This window comes from Sus scrofa, chromosome 8 (assembly GCF_054392235.1).
Source record: "Sus scrofa isolate SSC_HxYL_T2T_F1_AM1 chromosome 8, Sscrofa_HxYL_maternal_Yorkshire_Landrace_v2.0, whole genome shotgun sequence".
Taxonomy (NCBI): Eukaryota; Metazoa; Chordata; class Mammalia; order Artiodactyla; family Suidae; genus Sus; species Sus scrofa.
The window spans coordinates 10,948,614-10,973,544 of record NC_139390.1 but is presented as its reverse complement, the minus strand read 5'-3'; the positions used below and the strand labels follow the sequence as shown (position 1 = coordinate 10,973,544).

Genomic DNA, 24,931 nt, shown 5'->3' with positions numbered 1-24,931 from the left:
AGTTGCTGGCCATCCCTTTTTTGAGAAAGGAATCTCCAGCAGCCCACAAATTTGTACTACGGCTCCGCCTGCTGGACATATTCTACAACTGCACTTCTGATTCAGTTAATGTTCCAGACTTAACAGACCTAGTTCATTCAAAATTAATTTCTCATTTTCATTTTTAAATAATTAATTAATCCAAGGACACACTTCCTCTTTTTTTGCTTTTTTATTTTACATTTTTTTTTTGGCCTCACCTGAGCAGTGACGGAAGCCACATTGGTGAAAATGCCAGATCCTTAAACCACTGTGCCACCCGGGAACTCCTACTTTCATTTTTTAAGAAAATACAGAACTAGGAGTTCCTGTCTTGGTACAGTGGAAACGAATCCGACTAGGAACCATGAGGTTGTGGGTTCAATTCCTGGCCTCGCTCAGTGGATTAAGGATCCGGCATTGCTGTGAGCTGTGGTGTAGGTCGCAGACGCGGCTCGGATCTGGCATTGCCTGTGGCTGTGGCACAGGCAGGCAGTAACAGCTCTGATTAGACCCCTAGCCTGGGAACCTCCATATGCAATGAGTGTAGCCCTAAAAAGACAAAAAGACAAAAAAAGAAAGAAAGAAAGAAAGAAAATACAGAACTAAACACAGTAATTAGGAGTCTCACTTCATCTTTTCCAAGTTCTCACTCCCTTTCCTAGAAGTTAGCAACTTGCAGTTGATGTTACTTACATCCAATATCATGCACAAATAGAAACACATTTCCGTTTTCGTTGGCTTTAGGTGCCTGGGTCCACATTCTGTGCATTGGTTTGTCACATTTTAGCTTAAGGTTTTCATGTAGATGTGATATTGTCTTAGCAGATTTTTTTTTTTCTTTTTAAGGCCCGTGCCTGGGGCATGTAAAGGTCCCCAGGCTAGGGGCTGAATCAGAGCTGCAGCCGCTGGCCTACACCACAGCCACAGCAACGTGGGATCTGAGCTGCATCTGCGACCTATACCACAGCTCAAAGCAAGACCAGATCCTTGACCCACTAAGTGAGGCCAGGGATTGAACCTGCGTCCTCATGGATACTAGTCTGATTTGTTTGCCCTGAGCCATAACGTGAAGTCTGAGGGCAGATTTTATGCAGACAAAAAAACATTATTTGCATTTACTTTAGTTTTAAAAATTAATTCTAGCTCTTAAGTTTATACATTCAAAGGCTTGACTCTCCCATACACTTTTCCATTTAATTTATGAAGAGTATTGTTCTAATTTAAAAGCCTAATGAACTCTGATAATGACTTTTAAGGGGGCTTCACAGTTATTCTATTATTGTTATTCTAATAGTAAAATGCAATATTTTAAAACAACTTCAAAACCAATTTAACCTAAAATAACTTGGGTTTAAAATAATGAGAGAATTTGAATAACTGAATATTCAAATTATTACAGGAAACTATTACTCTAGGAAACTCGTGGTTCCTCATCAGATTCGTTTCTGCTGTGCCACGACAGGAACTCTTACTTATTTATTTATTTATTTATTTTTATACGTCTGAAATATGTGGAAATTCCCTGAGCCAGGGATCAAAGCCGCACTACAGCAGTGACCTGAGCTGTTGCAGTGACAACACCGGGTCCTTAATCTGCTGCACCACAAGGAAACTCTTCCAAAAGCTATTTTTACCTGCTAAATTCTCTAAAATGTTGCAAATAAATTAAATACCAAAAAAAAACAAAATACGCATTGTTCCTAAACTTACAACAAAACTATTAATAAAGTGAGCTGGAATTATATCAACGACTGCTCACTGGATTCTAAACCTTTGCAGATTCAAAGTTCTTTAGTCCACTATTCCTAAGCAAGGGAAATCTGGCACTCCATTGCTGTAGTAGGGCCAGGAAGAGTCAAAGAACACATTTCGGACAGAGAATTCAGGCCAAGATGAGAAATGTGATGTTTTCCCTTGACCTTAACTGACCAGCAAGCCCTTATTTCAGGAACACGAGTATGTCTATTTCCTCGCATCCTCCTCAATCCTATAGATTCTCCATCTGAATTTTTGGTCAATATTAAACTTACAAGCATATAGGGTGGTTTTCTACAGAGTTTTCACTTTAATTGTTGGTGAGAACTTTTCCATGATGCTGCATGATTATCTATTGTTTCCTCCCACCCCTCCCCCAGCTTTATGGAGATGTAATTGACATATAGCCTCTACCATTGTTCTTAATGGTTACATTCATGGAGCAAGTGCAACCTCTTGATGTAACCATCCCCTTATCATTGACTATTTAGGTCCAGCTCCCAATGTTTGCACTCCTCATTCTGCATTTTTAAAAAGATGCTTTGGTGAACATCTGCGAACATGTATTTTTTTTGCTTTTTACGGCCACACCTGGGGCTTATGGAAGTTCCCAGGCTAGGGGGCAAGTCAGAGCCACAGCTGCCAGCAACAGCCACAGCCACAGCAACATGGGATCTAAGCTGCATCTGCAACCTACACCATAGCTTGCATCAGTGCCGGATCCTTAACCTACTGAACTGGCCAGGGACTGAACCCAAATCCTCATGGATACTAGTCACATTCTTAACCCACTGAGCCATAATGGGAATATATAACTCCATCTGTGAGTTATATATATATATTTTTTTGTCTTTTTTGTTGTTGCTGTTGTTGTTGTTGTTGTTGCTATTTCTTGGGCCTCTCCCGCGGCATATGGAGGTTCCCAGGCTAGGGGTCGAATCGGAGCTGTAGCCTCCGGCCTACGCCAGAGCCACAGCAACGAGGGATCCGAGCCACGTCTGCAACCTGCACCACAGCTCACGGCAACGCCGGATCGTTAACCCACTGAGCAAGGGCAGGGACTGAACCCGCAACCTCATGGTTCCTAGTCGGATTCGTTAATCACTGCGCCACGACAGGAACTCCTGTGAGTTATATTTTGAACCATGCCTTCAGAATAGGTAGGTACCAGAAGTGCCCTAAGGTCTGACTTGGGTCAAAGATTATGAATATTGTCATAATTCTTGAAACATATTGTTAAATTGTTCTCTCAAAGCATTTACCAATTTACAATGCCATCAAGCATTGAATAACACCTTTAAAATAGGTTTCAGCTCTTTTTTTGGGGGGGATGTCAAAGAAGTTGAGATGGAAATTGCCCTGTTTTAAATGTGTATTTCATTATTATTAGAGCTATGAAATCATGTTTCATATTTGGCACTGGTGGTTTCTCTTTTGTAAATTATCTACCAGTATTCTTCGCTAGATTGTTTTAAAAAGAGATTGGTAAAATTTCTTCCAGGGCAAAGAAAGTGGAGAAAAACTTGGCAAAGGGTGAAAGAGGGTTTTACTTTTGACATTCAGTGGACAGGAAAGAACGGTCATAAATAAATCCATTCAACAATCGCTGAAAGACTGCAAAGAAAGGAAAGAACAGGTCAGGAACTATAAAGCCCCTGTTTCTCTGCTGCGGTGTGAACCCCGGTGCATTTTCAGGCAGTGTGATTCAGTGGGAGGAACAAGGATCTGACACATGGACAGACCTGGGTACCACTTCTGCCTCCAGCCAGTCCTGAGTGACTTTAAGGGGTTGCTTGACCTCTCTGAACCTCAGCATCACTGACGGCGATCGAACTGCCCCCTCCCAGGAAGGTGGTCCGAATGAAATGAGATGATGACGCCACCGTGTCAGGCTGGCAGCCTGACCATGCAAAGTGCTCAGAAAGGCCTGAAGACAGGGGAGGAGAGCTGCCCTCATTGACCTTGGGCAGCCTGCGGGAGGGAGGTCAGCCGAGGCAAGAGTGCTTGTTTCAGGAAAGGCAGTGGGGGGGCGCAACGGGCTTTACAGGATGGAATTTTACACCATCTCTATCTGCATAAAGTTCACAGTCTAAGGAGATAAAAAGTAAAACCAGAAAGACGTAAGTTACATAGTAACACTAAAGACACGCATCTCTCTGGGCCTTATGAGCATCCCCCACCCCCACTCATGAGAGTCTCATTTTAAAGTCTCCCAACCACTTTATTGCCCCTTTCCCCACCTATGTGAGCCATGGTTGGATTCTGTTTCTTTCTTTTCTTTCCTTTTTTTTTTTTTTTTGTCTTTTTTTTAGGGCCACTCCCACGGCATATGGAGGTTCCCAGCTCGGGGTTGAATCAGACCTGCAGCTGCTGGCCTACAGCACAGCCACAGCCACGGCAGATCCAAGCTGCATCTGCAACCTACACCACAGCTCACGGCAACACTGGATCCTTAACCCACTGAGAGGGGCCAGGGATCAAACCCACATCCTCTTGGATACTAGTCGGGTTCTTAACTCACTAAGCCACACCGGGAACTCCCAGGAACTGCATATCTCCGGATGCCATGACTCAGCCTACCACAGAAGGTAAATTCAGGAGGCTGGTTTGGGATGTGCTGCCTTTGAAATATCTATCAGTCATTAGAGTAAACTGCTGGATACCCAAGTGTGGCATTCAGTAGAGAGCCTGGACCAGAAATACTCATTTTGGAGTCAGCCAGCAGATAGTGATTTGAAACTGTGAGGCTGGCTTCAAAGCATAGATTTGATTTCCCAACCTCCTGGGCTGTTCAGAGCATAAACGTGTAACCAAAGCTCTGCCAACCGGATGTACCACATCCGGGTACAGCAGTGAGCACAATGGATTAAAATGGCAGATGCCCCTGAGTACTCCCAGCACTCAGCCACCGAGGAAAAGGAAGCTGGAAGTACACTTGGTATTCCTGGCAGCCCTGACCCCAACTGACACTCAGGGGTTCTATTACCAAATGAAGAGGGGAAGAAGGAGTTCCCGTGTGGCTCAGGGGGTTAAGAACCTGACACTGCCTCTGCGAGGATGCAGGTTCGATCCCTGACCTCCTTAAGGCTCCAGCTTTGCCACAAGCAGTGTAAGTCATAGCTCGGATCCTGCATTGCTGTGGCTCTGCCATAGGCCAGCAGCTGCAGCTCTGATTTGACCCCTAGCCTGGGAACTTCCACACACTGCAGGTGCAGCCCTAAAGAAGAAAAAAAAAATGAAGGGAAGAAGAGCTGCAGGAGATGATGAGCAGCCTCCCTTTCTCCCTCTCTCCTCCTCACCCTTCCCATCTGTCTAATGAGCTAGTGAGAAAGAGAAACAAAATCTTGTATGTAACACACAGTGCAGTGTCCGCATACAGATGATTCCAGCCCTGATGAGTCCTCTGCTCCTTCTAGATGGAAGAGCGGGCCCTACCGACACCTAGGGAGCACCTCCTATGTGCAACTGGGATGAGCCCCTCCAAGAGGACGCTGATGCAAATCTCCAAGTGCGTGAGGGAGACCAGTGGTGAGGCAGTCACCCCCTGGCCGGGAGGGAGGGGAAGTAGGTTGTGCACAGAGTCTGTGGAGCACAGAGGAGGGGTCCTCATGGCCTCCGCAGAATCAGGAAAGTCTTACAGACCAAGAGACATCAGGAGCTGGGTCCTCGAGGGGACATAGGCTTTTAGCAGATAGAAAAGGAAGGGAAGGGAACTCAGGCAGCATCGGAAATCTTCCTGCCAACACAAATCAAAGCAACAATAAAGCCTCGTGGTTTACCCACCAGACTGAGTGAAATTAGATACAGATGTAGGCTCAAGGACAGAAACTGATACAGGTTCAGACACAGATGCAGGTAATACCCAGGGTTGGTGATACAGGGAAGAAGGGGCAGCCAGCACCCACCCTGGTGGAAGCTCACACTGGGGCAGCTTTTTTTTTTCTTTTTACAGCCTCACCCATTGCATAGGGAAGTTCCCAGGCTAGGGGTCTAATCAGAACTGCAGCTGCCGGCCTTACACCACAGCCACAGCAACACTGGATCCAAGCCGCATCTGTGACCTGTGCTGAAGCTTTTGGCAACACTGGATCCTTAACCCAATGAGCAAGGCCAGGGATCAAACCTGAATTCTCACGGATACTATACCAGGTTCTTAATTCACTGAGCCACTATGGGAACTCCTGCAGCAGCTTTTTTAAAACATCAAAAGTCAAACTACCCACATCCTGTGACCCAGCAGCTCCCTTTCTGGTAATCTCTTCTACACAGACCCCTGCACAAGAGCTCAAGGTATGGAATCAAGGATTAAATTTCAGCGTTGTTTATAAAAACAAAACACCTATGACCACAGCCTACAACTAAGTCAACCTAAGACTGGAAAATGGTTAAATGAATGGTGAGTGGCCATCCCACAAAGTATTCTGCAGCCACGAAAAGACTGAGCCAAAAAGCTATGAACCAACTGAAAAGAATGACCTCCAGTTCCCATTGTGGCTCAGTGGTTAACAAACCCGACTAGTAACCACGAGGTTGTGGATTTGATCCCTGGCCTCGCTCAGTGGGTTAAGGATGTGGCGTTGCCGTGAGCTGTGGTGTGGGTCGCAGATGCGGCTCAGATCCCACATTGCTGTGGCTGTGGTGTAGGCCAGCAGCTGTAGCTCCGATTGGACCCCTAGCCTGGGAACCTCCATATGCCACAGGTGCAGCCCTAAAAAGACAGGAAAAAAAAAAAAAAAAAAAAAGAAAGAAAGAAAAAAGCCCACGGCAGAACAGGCTGTTTGGCATGGCCGATTTTTGTACAAAAACAAAGTGAAATAAATAGATGAAAATAAGACCAAACCAAAGGCAAACAGATGAACAAACTTGCCTCTGTGTCTGGGAATATATGCACATGCGTGTGTCCCGGGATGTATGGGAGGAGATAGACCAAAATGTTGGAATAAGTTACTTTGAAGAAATGGGAGTAGAGGGAAAAGAAATCATCTTACTGTGGATAACAGCTAAATATCGGAGACGATCTAAGTGTCCACCTGTGGGCAATGGGTTAAATAAATCATGATATGTCCATACAACAGAATATTACAGACAGTGAAACAGCACCAGGACACTATTATGTGAAAAAAGCCAGCTGCAGAATCCTATGTATATTATCGTTTGTATGAATGGCATCAGAGAAATATGCCTGTGTGTGTGTGTGTGTGTGTGTGTGTGTGTGTGTGTGTGTGTGTGGTAACAGACACAGAATATTCTAGAAGGATACACAAGAACTAGAAACAGTAGACGCCCCTGGATAAGAAAATTGAGTCACTAGAAAGAGGAAGAAAAAAAAATCATTTTCTCTACCCTTTTATAACTCTGAGTTTCATCCCATGCACATGTATAATCTTTTCCAAAATTGTAATATGATTTAAAAATACACTAGGATCGAGAAATGTGAACCTCAGTGAGGGGAAACCTCCCTACTGAAATGGAGTCAGGAGGCCAGAAGAGGGAGCTCTCCTGCAGGGCCACGCATGTCAGCTGCAGGAAGAATTGTCATCACAGACCCCAACAGAAGAGTTATCAACAGGAAGGAGTCACCAATCACAGGAGTCACCAATCACAGGCCACAAGAGGAAAGATGCACATTGCATTCCATCAGAAACTAGCGACCCAGCAACTCGGCTAATGAGAAGCCATCATCACCCAGAACTCCCACTTTTCTCTGATGGCCTTGCATTCAAAATACCCCTTCCTTGGAGTTCCTGTCGTGGCTCAGTGGTTAGCAAACCTGACTGGCATCCATGAGGACACGGGTTTGGTTCCTGGCCTTGCTCAGTGGGTTAAGGATCCGGCGTTGCCATGAGCTGTGCTGTAGGTCACAAACATGGCTCGTATATGGCGTTGCTTTGGCTGTGGCCTTGGAAGGCGGTGACAGCTCCAATTGGACCCCTAGCCCAGGAACCTCCATATGCCACGGGTTGCGGCCCTAAAAGACAAAAAAAAAAAAAAAAAAAAAAAAACCCGCAAAACACCCCTTCCCAACTTCCTCCTTTTTCTCTATAAAATAATGTTCTTCTCCTGTGTTGGACTCGCCTATGGCTTTTGCTATAGCTTGCTTGTCCCGAACCACAGTTCCTCTGCTATTCCCAAATAAACTCATTTTTTGCTGCTAAGATAACTTTCTAAGGTCAGTAGAAATAAATGTTAAAGGGTCCTCCTGCCACGCAACTCACACACTTTGTGCTAAAGCTGCTGCAGCCGGAGCGGAGGGCTGCATCCAGGCAGCCTCTGTGCTAAGGTGCGTGGCAGGGGTTTTACTCAGCTGTGCAGATGTTCAAATCTGCACCCAGCAACTCAGAGATGGAGAGAAGTGGAGTGCAGATGTACCAGCCTTACTCTGCAGCCGGGCATTTTAGGGGGTGGGTGGAAAATGATGTTGCAATTCACCAGGGTTCTGTAAATAGTAGGGACTGGTTATCTCCTGGAAGCAAGGAAGTTGGGTTAAGACGTTTACTTACGAATTTAAGGCACAGTCAGGATGACTGCTGTGTTCCACGCACTTGAAGAGCTTCACGGGTCTATAAAATGAAAAGAAGAACTATTTAAGGGATTATCGAAATGACTTTCATTTAGTAGACAGTTATGGGGTGCCCACAAGGTACTGTGGATACAAAGTCTCTGACCTCGAAGAACTGTTTCTTTTTTAAAATACTAGCTAGCATTATTGAGCACTTAGTATGTCCTAAGCAGTCTGATTACATACTTTAAGTAGATTATGTTATTCCATCCTCACAACAGCCAAACAAAGCAGGTACTATTATCATCTCCAATTTGCAGTTGAGGAAGCTGCCCAAAGGAACTTGCCCAAGTTTTCACAGTGGTGAGTTGAACTTGAACCTCCGCTCCAGAGCCTAAGCGGTGGAACTACTTCTTACGGATGTAGGATTTTGTTTGGAAAAACCTCTTGACAAGAACTTTGGGCAGCGGGTTGGGCTCAAAGCACACGGTGACGGCTGATGCCCAGACCTCAGTGAAGAAAGCTGAATTGCTTAGAGGGAGAGGGGCGGGGTTCCAGCGCAGCCAAGACAGGACCGAATGGAAAGCAGAGTGAAGAGGGCAGCCAGGTAACAGCAGGAGGCAGGCCAATGAGGATCTCTGGAGGCAGGGTGACCAAGGGGACTTTGGGAGAACAGAAAACAGGCTGTTCGGTCTACGGCATGCTAAGCGACCCCTCCCTAGGACTCACATACTTTTCAGTCTACACTATTTCGTTGTTGTTGTTGCTGTTGCAGCATGCAGTCGCTTAATGTGGGATGTCAGGTCCCAGACCAGGGATGGAACCTAGTCTGCAGCAGTGGAAGTGCAGAATCCTAACCACTAGACCACCAGGGAACTCCCCAGTCTACACCTTTCAGTCTACACTGCTCAGATGTCTTCTTTTTCTTTTTTTTTTCTTTTTTTGTCTTTTTGCTATTTCTTTGGGCCGCTCCCGTGGCATATGGAGGTTCCCAGGCTAGGGGTCGAATCGGAGCTGTAGCCACTGGCCTACACCAGAACCACAGCAATGCAGGATCCGAGCCACGTCTGCAACCTACACCACAGCTCACAGCAACACTGGATCGTCAACCCACTGAGCAAGGGCAGGGACCGAACCCGCAACCTCATGGTTCCTAGTCAGATTTGTTAACCACTGCGCCACGACGGGAACTCCTTTTTTTTTTTTTTTTTTTTTTCTTTTCTGCTTTTTAGGGCCTCACCCTTGGCATATGGAAGTTCCCAGGCTAGGAGTTGAATTGGAGCTGCCACTGCCAGCCTATGCCACAGCCACAGCAACGCAGGATCCAAGCCATGTCCTTGACCTACACCACAGCTGGCAACACCCTATCCTTAATCCACTGAGTGAGGCCAGGGATCGAACTGCATCCTCATGGATACTAGTCGTGTTGGTAACCTGCCACAATGGGAACTCCCACTACTCAGACATTTTTTACAAGAGTAGTTTGTTATTGCTGTGTGATGCTCCCCAAAAGACACACTGAGTTTCACTGAGTTTGGGTGAAAACAGCACTAAGCAGAAAACAACTCAGAAGCAAAAGGCTATGAAAAAAGACCTCGCCAAAAGTTGGAAGAATCTTGGCGGAGAGCTTTTGCTGCCATGGGACCAAAGTCAGTGTCACCTGAATTTTTGACAGGCAGGGGGTTTTCACTTACATCTGCCTTGTTGTTTAATTTATAACCCTTTGTTTCTCTCCCATGTTAAGTTCCTCTGGGCTCCCGGGAGCAATACAAAACTCTGGGAGTTCCCACTGTGGCTCTGTGGTAAGCAACCTGGCTAGTATCCATGAGGATTCGGGTTTGATCCCTGGCCTCACTCAGTGGGTTGGGGATCTGACATTGCCATGAGCTGTGGTATAGGTTGCAGACATGGCTCAGATCTGGCGTTGCTGTGGCTGTGGTATAGGCCAGCAGCTTTGACTCGGATTCAACCCCTAGCCTGGGAACCCCCATATGCTGTGGGTATGGCCCGAAAAAGACAAAGGAATAAAAGGACCCAAACGAAACCCCACCTGAACACAGAGAGCCCATGAGCGGTATAGAAATGGGAGCCCAGGGGGCTGAGCCAGGCATGCAAGGGAGGACCCATGACGCCGACTTAGGTGGGGGCAACATGAACCAGTAAAAGCTGGCCAAGACCTGAGACTCACAGCTGTGAGCTGGGAGGGAGACCCTGGGCTCTGGCTGGGCCCCACATTCAGCCTGATGACTTACAAAAAGAATCAGGGGGTTCCTGGACCCAAACATGCTGTTCATAACTAGGATCATAACTCTTAGCCATGATTTTCTCTACCATTGAGTTCTCTTAGACAAGACTTAGCTTTTATTTGATTTGCTGAAATCTGGCGCTTTGACTAAGAAAGGAAGAGTCCCAAAGTAGAAAGAAAAGAGTGAGCTTCAGAACCACACAGCACTGGCTTCAAAGCTCAGCTCTGTCACTGAGTGGTGACCTAGCGACACTTGTTTAACCTCTGGGACACTTAATTTACCCATCCCTAAAAAGGGGCTAGTCACATAAAGCTTAAAAACAGGAGTTCCCAGAGTTTCTGCTGTAGCTCAGTGGGTTCAGGATCAAGCTGCAGCAGCTCGAGTCACCGAGGAGGTGCAGGTTCCATCCTCAGGGGGGCGCAGTGGGTTAAAGGATCCGGCATTGCTGCAGCTGCAGCGTAGACCCCAGCTGCAGCTTGGATTCAGTCCCTGGCCCAGGAACCTCCATATGCCTCTGGTGTGGCCATAATAAATAAATAAATAAATAGCAGGAGTTTCCTGGTGGCCTAGCAGTTAAGGCTCCCACATTATCACTGTCGGGGCTTGGGTTCAATCCTTAGCCCAGGAAATTTTGTATGCGTTAGACATACAAAAAAATTTTTTCAATAAATAAATAAAGCTTAAAAACAGACAAACTAATCTATGATCTTACCAGCCTACAGAGTGGTCACTACTGTGGGCAGACAGGGAGCCTGAAAAAGGGAGGCCAAGGGGAGGCTGGGGATGCTGGTTATGCTCTGTTTCTTGATCTGCTTGCTGGGTACATATGTATGTGGAACATGTGGAAACTCACACCAGAGCACACTTAAGGTTTCTGCATTTTTTTTTTTCCTTTTATGGCCACACCTGCAGCATATGGAAGTTCCCAGGCTAGAGGTCGAATCAGAGCTACAGCTGCAGCCTATGTCACAGTCATGGCAACACAGGATCCGAGCCATGTCTGCGACCTACACCGTGGCTTGTGACAACGCCAGATCGTTAACCTACTGAGTGAGGCCAGAGTTTGAACCTGAATCCTCACAGAGACAACTTGGGTCCGAACCCACTGAGCCACAACGGAAACTCCAGTTTCTGCATTTTTGTGTATTAGGTTATATTTCTAAAAAGAAAGAGTATGTGCTTTGTTTTTTTGTTTGCTTTTTTTTTTTTTTTTTTTTTTTTTTGTCTTTTTGCCATTTCTTGGGCCGCTCCTGCAGCATATGGAGGTTCCCAGGCTAGGGGTCTAATAGGAGCTGTAGCCACTGGCCTATGCCAGAGCCATAGCAATGCGGGATCCGAGCTGTGTCTGTAACCTATACCACAGCTCATGGCAATGCTGGATCCTTAACCCACTGAGCAAGGCCAGGGATGAAACCCGCAACCTCATGGTTCCTAGTCAGATTCGTTAACCACTGAGCCGCGACGGGAACTCTTTGCTTTGTTTTTAAAAGAGGGTGATAACAACATCTAACTTTCAAGTTTCCTGAGAGCATTAGCAATAATAGATGAGTTAAATGGCACAGGTTCAAGCCGTGGGCAAAGTTTTGAGGGGCTTGTTCTCCTGGCGAGGGAGGAGCTGGGGTCCTACTTCAGGGGCTGTGCTCAAATAGGAAGGTTGTCAGGTCCAGGGCACTTCTGAGAAGGCAGAGCCACCTGGATGGTCACGGGTGCTGGCAAAGACTGCAGATGTAATTTGCACCCTGCCAGACTCACAAACATTGGGGAAAGTCACTAAGTCCTTGGAGCATTGCACTCCAGTCCCTCCAGAGACAAGCAGCCTGCAGACTCAGGTACAGACACACAGAGAAGCAGGAAGCAGCAAAGTGAGGAATTCCCAGTCCAGGGAAGGGCTTCCAACTGTCCCAGGGTTCAAGCCAAACTTATTCACATTTCCAAGAATCAGAAACGCCTTCAAGTGCTCTCTTACAATAAGTACATAAAGTGCCTGGCCCATGATGCGCTCAATAAATGATAGCTTTGACTATTTTCCTCGTGGTCCAGAGTCACCATGCATCTGTGTCTAAGCATCTCAAAACTCCACCTTAGCGTGCATCATGGGCAGTGTGGCATCCAGAGATGCAGGGACCACAGTCCCTTTTCTCAGGTCACCCCCCATGTGATTAGCAAGAGAGAAGGATACTAGACACATGCAAATGATGAAGGGCTGCTGTCTGCCCATCAAAAAGGACACTGGACAGAAGTGGGTGAGGGCCAGGCAGAACTCCAGCCAGAAGTCACTCCCTGTCCCCACACACAGTGACGACCCTGAAGGGACAGCTCCACGGCCTTTAGAGCTGATCTCTGAAAAACACTTTCAACAGCCCCCTGCCCTCCAAAATCAAGGCTCCTTCTTCGATCATCTGCACTGATTACAGAAAGCCACCTACTGGTAATCATCAATACAGCTGTACTGAAAACCCATTTTCTCCAGTCTCTCTTCCAGGATTTTCACACTGCCTTCTCCACAGGATTCCCTGAAACATAAAGACATAAATATAAAAATAAGAGGAGAAAAGGATGGAAGAAACTTTCTGTGTCATTTAAAAATCGCTTTGACCGTGGGCTCCCAAGACAGTCTCCTCTTTGGAGAAATATGAGGGAAATTCTCGGGACCCCAAATTGCTGCCAGCAGTTAACTCCCCGCTCTCCAGGAAGGGATGCTCTGAGCCTTCACCTGATGAAGTCTGCGAGCCAAGCGCACTGTGCCACAGGAGGCGTGCCACCCTGCCCATCAACCCAACCCTGGGCTGGGCACGTGGGCTGTCCCAAACTGACTGTCAGTGTGTTCAACCCGCTGTGTATTAAGTGACGCTGTAAGTGGAAACAAAGCTGCAAATCAAAATCTATTAGAAAATGCAAATAAATAAGGAGGGGACCTCAAATCTCAAATCACTAGAGATAACTGCTGCTAATATTTTGGTGTGCATCATTCTAGACTTTTTCAATATATTGATTCCCTAGAGTCTTTTAAATTATAACAATGCAATTCTACTGCTGGATACATTTTGTAATCTGTGTTTGCCCCACATCTGTGTGTGTGTGTGTGTGTGTGTGTGTGTGTGTGTGTGTACACCTCTCTGCTTTATTTTTAATTCCTGCTTGGTCTCTCTTACAAATAAATCAGAACATAATTCATAAAAGCAGTCCCCTCTTGCTAAAGACTAAGGTAAGGTTCACTCCTGTATTTCAATCTCAGTGATACTAAAGCAAATTTTGTTGAAGCTTCATTTTCATATATATGCTTATTTGTTTCCTTAGCATAAATTCCTGAAAGTAGGTTTTCTGTCACCAAGGTTTTGAGGGCATTTTAAGACTCTTGAGAGGTACCAGCAACCTTGAACCCCATGCTGACCACCCCTACAGAGCATAAGACATCCATCTCCCCACATTCTCAGCAGTAAGGATCCTTGCCCTCCAGAAGGTCATGGTGTAACAGAACAAGACCCTATGGGAGAGTTCCCATCTTGGCTCAGCGGAAACGAATCTAACATCCATGAGGACACAGTTCAATACCTGACCTCGTTCAGTGGGTTAAGCTGAGAGAGGTGGTGTGAGCTGTGGTGTAGGTGGTAGGTATGGCTCAGATCCCGCGTTGCTGTGGCTGTGGCGTCGGGCAGCAGCTACAGCTCCAATTCAACCTGGGAACCCCCATATGCTGCTGGTGAGGCCCTAAAAAGAAAAAAAAAAAAAAGACCCCATGGGGCTTTCCCAGAACAGACTCCCACCCTTGTCCTCCGTCTGCCTTTTGTCTGGAGAAAAACTTTGGCCAAAGAATAAATTTTTCATGTATTGGTTAAGATCCTGGGTGGGGGGGGGGGGCAGGAAAACAAATGAATAACATGCACACACAGACACAAATGAATAAATTTAATCAGAGAAGTAAGAAAATGAAGAAAGATAGGACAACAGTTAAGACAAAATAATAAAACTTCAGCGGTTCAAAAAAGTCCAGGGTCTTTCGTTCTTCCTCAAGGACTATAGATAATATTCTGAGCCCTGTCCTCTGAGCTGTTTTGCAGATACTGAAACCCCCACCAGTGGAAGAAGTTAACTGTCTGCTGCCCACAAGCAGGTAGACCCCAGACTGGTTGGAACCAGAAGGTTGATGCTGCTGCCTCCCAATTACCTCACCACCAACCAATCAGAAGACTGTTCACGAGCTGACCACGCCCTGCTCCTCAAACACTCCCAGTAAGACTCCTCACCCCCCCTCTAGAGCGGGATGCGGTTCTGAGGGCACTAGCCTGCTGTGGCAGCCTTTGCTTGGCAAAGCGGTAAAGCTATTTTTTTCTATTTCATCCCAAATTCTGACTCCATGATTCAATTCAGTGCCGGTGTACAGAGGCTGAGTTTCAGCAACAGTCGTCAAGCAGGGGAATTTATAAAGGCAAACAGGGCTGGTACAACACTGCCAGCTGCGGTGAGTAGGCCTGGTATTCATATTTCAGACAGGGCTCAGCCTCAGCTTAGCTGGAATGGAAAGGTAAACAACATCCCCACCATAAAATTAACAGAGCGGGAGTGTACAGGGAAGAAATGAGCCACTGGAGGAAGTTTGCACAGAAGTGGAATGCCAGGCACTACGGAAATGAGTGGCATCATATTTTATTATTTTTTATTACATTGAATTTTTTGCTTTTTAGGGCTGCACCTGCGGCATATGGAGGTTCCCAGGCTAGGGGTCTAATCAGAGCTATAGCTGCTGCCCTACGCCACAGACACAGCAACGCTGGATCCGAGCCTCATCTGCGACCTACACCGCAGCTCACAGCAACCCCAGATCCTTAAGGCACTGAGCAAGGCCAGGGATCAAACCCACATCCTCATGGATCCTAGTCAGGTTTGTTAACCACTGAGCCATGAAGGGAACTCCACATCTTGTTTTAGAACCTTGCCAAAATCTGGGATGATGCCCTTCTCTGGGCCAAACTCACCACTTAGAATTTTTTGGTAAGCAATGACATGTATACCTAGACACAGAGCTAAGTCAATGGGTTATTTTACTTTGTTGGAGGGGAAGGGGCTGTGACCATGGCATGCAGAAGTTCCCAGGCCAGGGCTTGAACCCACGCCACAACAGCAACCTGAACCATATAGCCTTGACAATGCTGGATCCTTAACCTGGGGTGCCACCAGGAAACTCCATACATTTTTTTTCTTTTTAAGGTGGCACCTGTGGCATATGGAAGTTCCCAGGCTTGGGGTCGAATCCGAGCTGCAGCTGCCGGCCTACACCACAGCCACAGCAACTCGGGATCTGAGCCACATCAGTAACCTATGCTGCAGCTTGTGGCAATGCCAGATCTTTAACCCACTGAGTGAGGCCAGGGATCGAACCCACATCCTCATGGACACTATGTGTGTTCTTAACCTGCTGAGCCACAAAAAGACCTCCATACTTATTTTTGGGAGGGGGGTGGGTAAAGGAGAAAAAGCTTCATTGCTTTGCCAGGCAAAGGGGGTCAAAGCAGGCTAATGCCTTAAAGACTACATCCTGATACTTTTTTTTTTTAAATAAAGGCAACCAAAGAGGTACTGAACACAATCGGTTATCAGCTGTGGTGTTTTTAGCCCTCTCTGATTTTCCCCCTAAAATCTAAGCAATTTGGGATCCCCACTTTCTTCGCTCCTCCATTCTGGCCACAAATACACACAAGTGTGTGTTTCGACTCCTTTATCATGTCTCCTGCAGCAGAAATGATAGGCTGAAATGACAATGAATTGCAATTTCCTTATCTCATTAAAAATAGATTCAATGGACAAGCTTTCTCTGACAGACACATTAAAACAACAAGCATTATTTCTAGACAGAAAGCAACTTCTCACAGAAACAAGAAAAACAATACACATTATTTTTCATGCAATGATAAGTATAATTTGTCTTCTGGGAAGAGAAAAGCAGATTATGGCATGACTTATGTAGTAAGTCATTGGAACATTTAATCTACTGCCCAAGAGACAGGGGAAAAAAAAATCACTTTTTTTTTCCTGTCTTTGTCTTTTTAGAGCCACACCTGCAGCACATGGAGGTTCCCAGACTAGGGGTCTAATTGGAGCTACAGCTGCCAGCCTACGCCAGAGCCACAGCAACGCCAGATCAGAGCCACGTCTGCGACCTACACCACGGCTCCTGGCAACACCAGATCCTTAACCCACTAAGTGAGGCCAGGGATTGAACCCGAAACCTCATGGTTCCTAGTCAGATTTGTTTCTGCTGCACCACAACGGGACCTCCAAAAATATCACTCATTATATGATGAGTCTGAAGGGGGCCTGGGGGCCTGAAATGGGGAATCTGCTAAGATTCTCCCAGAATATACTTTCGATAACATGTCCACTCACTGCTTTCCCCCATGTGGCTTCAGTGCTTGGAAGGAAGGAGCTCCAGCTGCTTCTGAAGCACCATCACAGCTCCTGGCTTTAACCAGGCTTAGCCTTGTCTCTGACCAGCTGGGTTAAGGTTTTGTTTTGTTTCGCTTTTCATTTTTACCACCCCCATGTCATATGGAGTTACCGGGCCAGGGATCAAGACCTGAGCTGCAGTCCTGACCTAAGCCGCAGCTGCAGCAACGCCAGATCCTTAACCCACTGTGCCGAGGAGGGGATCGAACCTGCGTCCCAGCACTCCCAAGACGCTGCCGATCCCTTGCACCACAGCGGGAACTCCTGCGTTTAGGTCTTTTATATTTAGTATTGCCCACGATGCCCTTTGTTGATGAGAAGGATAAGCTCAAGTCTGAATTTATATCTGGAGCTGATATAACCAGCTATGAGTTAGTGGTTTCCCAGAAAAATATGGATCTCGAAAGTTTTCTTGGCCAGTTATCTGAGACCCAATTGTGAAAATGGTTGTTCTCTGAGAAGAACCTCTTCGTTACATGTCCATGGCTCCATTCTGAGAACTCCTGGTGAGGTTTTGGGTTTCAGGGGACCAGAGAGAGGAACTAGCTTTGACCCACACAAATGCATCAGCCTACCCCATCCAGCGCTGCCCCCATCACTCAGAAAGACCGAGATGGGCTCAGAACTGGCTAGGGGCATTTCCAGCAAGTTAAACCTTTGCCTTTCTCTGCTGACTCCACTAGAAAGACAGAAGACTTAGAGTTCCCGTTGTGGCTCAGCAGGTTAAAAACCCGACTAGTATCCATGAGAATGTGGGTTCGAACCCTGGCCTCGCTCAGTGTGTTAAGTATCTGGCATTGCCACAAGCTGTGGTGTAGGTCACAGATGGAGCTCAGATCCCATGTGGCTCTGGCTGTGGTGTAAGGCTGGCAGCTGCAGCTCCGATTTGACCCCCAGCCTAGGAACTTCCATATGCCACAGGTGTGGCCCTTAAAAGGAAAAAAAAAAGGAAACCCAGAAGACCCCTGTTTCCCCAGAAATGAAAATGTACGTAAATCAGACTGGATCATATTGCAGCCAAGAAAAGCGTGTTGTGCCATGAGCATCACCAGTAGCACCGTAACTTACAATTTGGGTCCCCCGATTTCATGCATAACCCAGATCTCGATTCGTGTGACTTTATCCTTCTGTAAGTTGGGAACTTCAAAATCTGCAAAAAACCTGAGAAACAGGAAAGACATTTCTTAAAGTCCAAAAGCCATACGATACTGTTCCCCTATCATTTTTAGTTGATTTACATATCACTTTTGTTTTAAAACTTCAGGGGGTTGCTTTTTAGCTTTAATATTTAGGTTGCTTATTTCTTTCATGCACTCATCTGCAGTTAGAGGTATAAAGACATAGACGGGGCTCTGATCTCAGGTGATTCGATTGTTTTGCTCCAGCTGAACAAACGTACAAAAGCGAGCCTTAGGAGGATTCTCTGAAGCCTCCATGCAAAACAACAAAAACCACATTTTGGCCTCTTTGTCGTTTATGTTGCTGTTTACATTCTTACCCTTTTACGGGATACGCTCCTGTGGGCTCTGAACCGTTCAGCATGACGTAGATCACCCCAGAACTCTCTTTTGCATACTGCAAAAACAAACAGGTCTTTTGAGTAATCTAAGACAATTTTTCGGCTATGAAATGGTCTTTTTTTTTTTTTTTCTTAACTCTCAGTACTGGCAAGGATGTGATAAATTTAGCATCTCATAGAGTTGAAGGGATGCAAATGAGTATATCTCGAAAAGGAAATTGCTTTGAAATGTCACAAACTCATCGACTCCGTAATTCTATGTCTGGGAATCTACTACCCCAAAATACGCTGTATCAGCTGGTACACACTGACATAAGCTGCCATGACAAACCACCTCAAAAGCACAGTGGCTTTGGAGTTCCCTGTGGCTCAGTAGTAACAAACCCAACTGGTACCCACGAGGGTACAGGTTCGTTCCCTGGCCTTGCTCAGTGGGTTGGGGAGCTGGCGTTGCCTTGGGCTGTGGTGTGGGTTGCAGACATGGCTCGGATCCTGCATTGCTGTGGCTGTGGCATAGGCCAGCAGCTGCAGGTCCCATTGGACCCCTAGCCTGGGAACGTCCATGTCCCGTGGGTGCGGCCCTAAAAAGACAAAAAAGCACACAGTGGTTTTAACAAGAAAGATGTATTTCATGCACACACTACATATTCGTCATAGGGTTTTGTCTTTGGGGCGTAAGGGTTTGCTCCATTTTGTCCTCCCAGCCGACAAAGTGTCCACGTCTGCAGACTCACTGGTTATCAAGTGAAGGGAGAAGAAAGGGGCAAATCCACAGAGCAGTTCTTAAAGGCTTCCACCCGGAAGTCACACGGTCACCCCTACTCACATCTTATGGGCCAGTGTCAGTCACACAGAAGTAACCTCGAGAGACAATGAGAGTGCAAAACACATGCTCAGAAGATGAGCCAGAAATACTTGGTAAACAGCACAAAGCATCAGCCGGTGCACGGAGATGCGCACAGAACCATACAGAGCAGCACAGTCTGAAACCAATCGATGACAGTCAACCGCAGGGAAGGGTAAGGAAACATGGCACAGACATGTCTGAAATCTTAGCCAGCCTTTACTAAAAGGAGCTCCAACCGTGGTGCAGCGGGGAAACAAATCCGACTAGGAACCATGAGGTTTCAGGTTCAATCCCTGGCCTCGCTCAGTGGGTTAAGGATCTGGCATTGCCATGAGCTGTGGTGTAGGTCGCAGATGTGGCTTGGATCCAGCATTGCTGTGGCTGTGGCGTAGGCCGCCAGCTACAGCTCTGATTACGCCCCTAGCCTGGGAACCTCCATATACCACAGGTGTGGCCTTAAAAAAAAAAAGTCTACAAAAGATTTGCAAGAGCATAGGAAGTGCTTCCAGCCAAAGCCTATGTGAGACCAGGTGGGTGGGGCATGACCTCTACTGGGCTAACAATTTGGGGCAGAGATGTCCCTTGCGGTGCAGTGGGTTAAAGATCCTGAGTTATCACCGCAGTGGCTCAGGTCTCTGGCTGTGGCAGGGGTTCGATTCCTAGCCCAGGAATTTCCACATGCCTGGATGTAGCAGAAAAAAGAAAAAGAAATGAATGGGCAGAAGTCTGAGAATATTAGGCAACCCCTGGAATTTCCAAGGGAGAGACAGGTCCAGAGAAACTCCCAAATCTCCAGTTCAGGACACCACTAGAGCATGTAATTTCCCTGATGAAATGTTCATTCTAGAGTGCAGGCCAGCTTGGGGCCAGAGCGACCACACAGCACAGAGATCCACATGGCTGGGCTTGTGCTCTAGCAGAGCAACACCCCGTACCAGCCGCCACAAAGTCAACCATCTGCTCCACGTCAGACACGTCTCAGATTCCTTCCAAATACACAAACAGTCACGGTTAAATCTGCAAATGCCAAGGTCTGACGATTGCTGTGCCAAAGGATTTGCCCTTAGGTGGCCGGAATAAGGATGATTAGTTTTCTTATTTAGACTTTCTACAAGTTGCCTGTCTCTATCTTGGGAAGCTTTTACACTGATGCTGAAAATGTTTTTTTTCATTAAAAAAAAAAAAGAAAAGTATGCAGCTCCAGTGAGGCTGAATGAAGTCATGGTTGAAAATTTGGTCTCTGCCTGCTGCACGCCTTAGCTCTGTAACACGTCTAAGTTGCTTGGTCTCTCCGTGCCTCATTTTTCCTATTTGTCAAACAAGGGTATTGAGTCCCTACCCCATAGGATTGTTGTAAGGTGATACTTACCACTCACTGAACACGCCTCTGCTGCCGCTCCGACCCTCTCCTCCTCACTATCCTGAACTGTATCTCCGCAGGTTCAGATACCCAACATATTCTAAGGGCTCAAAAATGTGGGCACGATTATTAGATGCCCATGCTAGAGCTGGGGCAAGTGTAACATGGGGCTTGGAGCACACACTTTGAAGTCAGGCAGATCCGCTGGGTAGATATGGGCTTTGTATGGAGAAGGTTGATATCCCCCCTGAGCTATTGTTGTGATCCCATGCTCAGTTGATGACAGATGCACAGCCTCCCACTTCTCAGTGAGGGGCTCAGGCAGCTCCCCGGCTGACGGCTGGAAGCCTGGACCCCAAAAGGAACCTATGAGAAGCAGGTGCTGATGGGGGGCTCCCACTGGACTGGCAGGAGGGCGCAGGAATAAGGGCTGCCTCTGAGACGGGCGCTCTGTTTAGTTCCAAACTGCAGCTGCGGTGGAGGGTTTGACAAAGTCCCTCTCCTCAGATTAGCAGTGGACACCTGGGGATCCAGAGCAGGAAAGGGGACCAAAAGAGACACAGATAGCCCTGAACGGGGCTTGGTGGCAGTGAGTGGAGTTCTGAGGTCCACCCGCCTCCTCGTTGATAGAGCTACCAGTTAATAGGCGGCTCTGTGTCAGACACTGAACTGAAAACTTCACCCTCTTTATTCGAAATCTTTGGTCTAATGCAGGTGACAGAAAACGTAGGCTGGGATCCCTGGCATTCTGTAGCTACTGATGGCTCTCATCCTCTCTGAGAAACAGACCTACCTTGAGGGACCATTTCTGTGTCTCCACTTTATCCCCCGTCTCCTCTCACCTCCTCTCCCACCTACATCAGCCTCATGGACCTTTCTGACCCCAGCACCTAGATCTCAGGTGTTGCAAGGTCTCCTATTAAAGCAGGGGTCACCCCCCTTTACATAGCAAATCAACATCACCTTGATTTGAAATACTAACAGCCACCACGATGCGATCGTAATAATGACTGTTTCATAGCCTCATCTGGAGCTGATATTCAGGAAGTCTCCTTTGTGCCAGGCATTGCATTAAGCTCCTCACCTCTTTATGGAGCAGAGAGGGGGAATCAGAATGTTGCAAAGGAGCAAGTGAGACTCAAGAAGCTATGACCCGATGGTCCAGCCTCTGAACCCCTCTGTGCCATGGTCACAAGGCCCCGCACCAGCTCAGCCACCCCGCCATCTGTCCTACAATTACCTGGATGGAGGCACTTTTCCAGTAAGAATCCACAGGATTGTTTTCGCAGTCGTTGGATGTGGGGCAGGACTGGTAGTCGAGTCCTACGGGGAAAACAAATGCGTTTTGTTTCAAAGATTCCATCAGGGATGGATATTTGCTGGCTTCACAAAATATATTGAACCTCATTCAGCATAATGTGCATGGGCTTAACGTTGCCCCTTCGGCCCACCGAATCCACAAGGAGCCTGGCCCGGGAACACTCCATCTCCAATACAAAGACATCTGTCATTTTGCTCGGTACAAATGTAGGAAGGCAGAACACTAAACAGCTGAGTTATTTCTCTACAGGAGCGCTATCAAGGGCTCCTGTAGAGAAAGAAATATTTTCAAGTAAAAGTATATAAATTTTTTGGATTTATTGGGAGAAATGCCTTCACCGCTTAGCCCAGCTCTACCAAGGGCTCCTGTAGAGAAAGAAATATTTTCAAATAAAAGTATATAAATTTTTTGGATTTATTGGGAGAAATGCCTTCACCACTTAGCCCAGGTCTTGGAAGTAAATACAAAAAAAAAGAACACGCGTTCCCACTGTGGCTCAGTGGTAAACGAGACTAGTATCCATGAGGATGCAGGTTCGATCCCTGGCCTCGCTCAGTGGGTTAAGGATCTGGTGTTGCCGTGAGCTGTGGTGTAGGTTGCAGACTCGGCTTGGATCTGGTGTTGCTGTGGCTGTGGCATAGGCCGGCAGCTGTAGCTCCGATTAGATCCCTAGCCTGGGAACCTCCATATGCCTCGGGTGCAGCCATAAAAAGACAAAAAACAAAAAATGAATACAGAATAACAAAACAACAAAGCATCAGTTCTTAACCAGAAAAGAGAATTTTTTTGATGGTGCCAGCCACACACAGAAGTTCTTGGGCCGGGAATCACACTGACAGCAACCTGAGCCATAGCGGTGGCAATGCCGGATCCTTAATCTGCTTAGCCACCAAGGAATGCCAAAGAGAAATTTTATAACGTGTAAAATGCACAAGATGTTAAAATGTCTTCCATTTTAAGAATTGTAAGGACAGGAGTTCCTGCTGTGGCGCAACTGGGGTGTTTAGGGGGGAGGCTCTGCAGTGCCAGGATACAGGTTGGATCCCCAGCCCAGCACAATTGGTTAAAGGATCCCTCACTGCCACAGCTACAGCGAAAGTGCAAACTGTGGTTTGGATCTGATCCCTGGCCTGCAAACTCCATATGCTGCAGGGCACCCAAAAGAGAAAAAAAAAAATTATAAGGACAAAATCAGCAGATATACAAATGGGATTTGCTTCCTACTGACTATAAAAGAAGGAGAAAGTGCTCATTACAAGTCATTCCAGGGAGAATGGAGCAGGCATAATGTGAACTTCCTGAAGGGAAAGGCGGGGGCTTCCTCGCCCCATCTGGGTGTACCACCCTCCCAGCAGCTCAGTGTGCTCACCAACGCAGAGGCTCCCGGAACCCCATCGTAGACGGCTTTTTATGGATCTTTCATACGATAGGCATGATTGATTAAATCATTGGCTAGTGGCGATTAACTCAATCTCCAGGCCCTCTCCCCTTCCCAGAGGACAGAGGATGGGGCTGAAAGTTCCAAGTCCCTAGTGATGCCTCCGTCTTTCTGGTGACCAGCCATCACACCCCTCCTCCATCCTCCCCCACCCTCTGCAGGAAAATGGTCACAGTCCATTGGAAGAATGGTCGTGTCAAAGGATCCGTACCCTGCTGTGCTTCCCACCTCACACAGAGTAAAAGCCAGCATCCTCAGTGTTCTGTGCCATCTGGCCCTCCTTTATTCCTCCAGCTTCTCAGCCTGCTGCTCGCCTCTTCCCTTACTGCCTGCCTTTCTCTTCCCTTAAGATGCCACACACACTCTGACCTCAGGGCCTTTGCACGTGATGTTTCCTCTGTCAGGAAACACTCTTGGTGTTTTTTGGGTTTTTTTTGCTTTTTAGGGCCACACCCACAGCACATGGAGGCTTCCAGGCTAGGGATTGAATTGGAGCTACAACTGCCAGCCTAGGCCAGAGCCACAGCAACACCCGATCCCGGCCGTGTCTGAGACTTACATCACAGCTCACAGCAATGCCAATTCTTAACCCACTGAGGAAGGCCAGGGATCGAACCCGCAACCTCATGGTTCCTAGTTGGATTCGTTAACCACTTCGCCACAATGGGAACTGCCAGGAAACACTCTTCTAACGGAAGAGATGCTCGTCACCTTCAGGTCCTCACTCAGATAGCAGCGTCTCAGGGAGGGCTTCCCCGGGGCCAGTGTAAAACTGCCATGCTTTCCTCTCCCCCTGAAACCATTCCGGCATGTCCTACCCTCTTTCCTCTCTTGCGTTTTTGTCTGTAGCCTTTGTAATCTTACGGTGGACTGTATACGTTACTCGCCTGTTTGTTGTCTTACTCCTTTCTCTGCCCCTAGAATATCAGAATCAAGTATTATTTTCCTGTTTTATGCTTCCCCGTGTTCCCAGGGCCTAGCAGACGGAGGACTGGCCTCAGCAGGCAGTCTATGAACTTCAGCTGGAGGGATGAATGAATGAAGGGGAAGGAAACGGAACTGAGAGTAGGTTAATTTTTTTTTGTCTTTTGTCTTTTTAGGGCTGCACCCGCAGCATATAGAGGTTCCCAGGCCAGGGGCCTAATCAGAGCTGTTGATACCGGCCCACGCCAGAGCCACAGCAACACCAGATCCCAGCCGCGTCTGCGACCTACACCACAGCTCACAGCAACGCCGGATCCTCAACCCGCTGATCAAGGCCAGGGAGCAAACCCACAACCTCATGGTTCCTAGTCGGATTCATTTCCGCAGCACCACGATGGGAACTCCGAACGTAGGTTAACTTTTAAAGTGACTCCAGTACCCAGGGAGGAAACTATTGCATTTGGAACGGATAAGCCATGAGGTTCCGCTGTATGGCCCAAGCAACTCACCTGATCACTTGTGATGGAACATGAGGGAGGATAATGTGAAAAAAAGAATGA

General features: G+C 47.1%; 1 protein-coding gene across 4 annotated transcripts in view; it reads right to left on the bottom strand.

Annotated features, from left to right (window-relative positions):
• BST1 (bone marrow stromal cell antigen 1) overlaps window positions 1–24,931 on the bottom strand; it is a 35,128-nt gene that overhangs the window by 4,473 nt on the left and 5,724 nt on the right. For 2 of the 4 annotated variants that reach the window (XR_014812170.1, XM_003356861.6), the window contains exons 4-8: window positions 21,929–22,011; window positions 18,461–18,537; window positions 18,031–18,123; window positions 12,948–13,034; window positions 8,277–8,336 (exon numbers count right to left, since the gene is read on the bottom strand). Coding sequence is in view for 2 of the 4 variants with exons in the window: in XM_003356861.6 (XP_003356909.3) it covers window positions 8,277–8,336; window positions 12,948–13,034; window positions 18,031–18,123; window positions 18,461–18,537; window positions 21,929–22,011 (400 nt within the window). In the remaining 2 variants the exon portion in view is untranslated. Of the gene's footprint in view, window positions 1–2,898; window positions 3,866–8,276; window positions 8,337–12,947; window positions 13,035–17,021; window positions 17,892–18,030; window positions 18,124–18,460; window positions 18,538–20,021; window positions 22,012–24,931 lie in introns of those variants that run through there. The other 2 variants (XM_084971560.1, XR_014812171.1) reach the window with 2 other exon arrangements.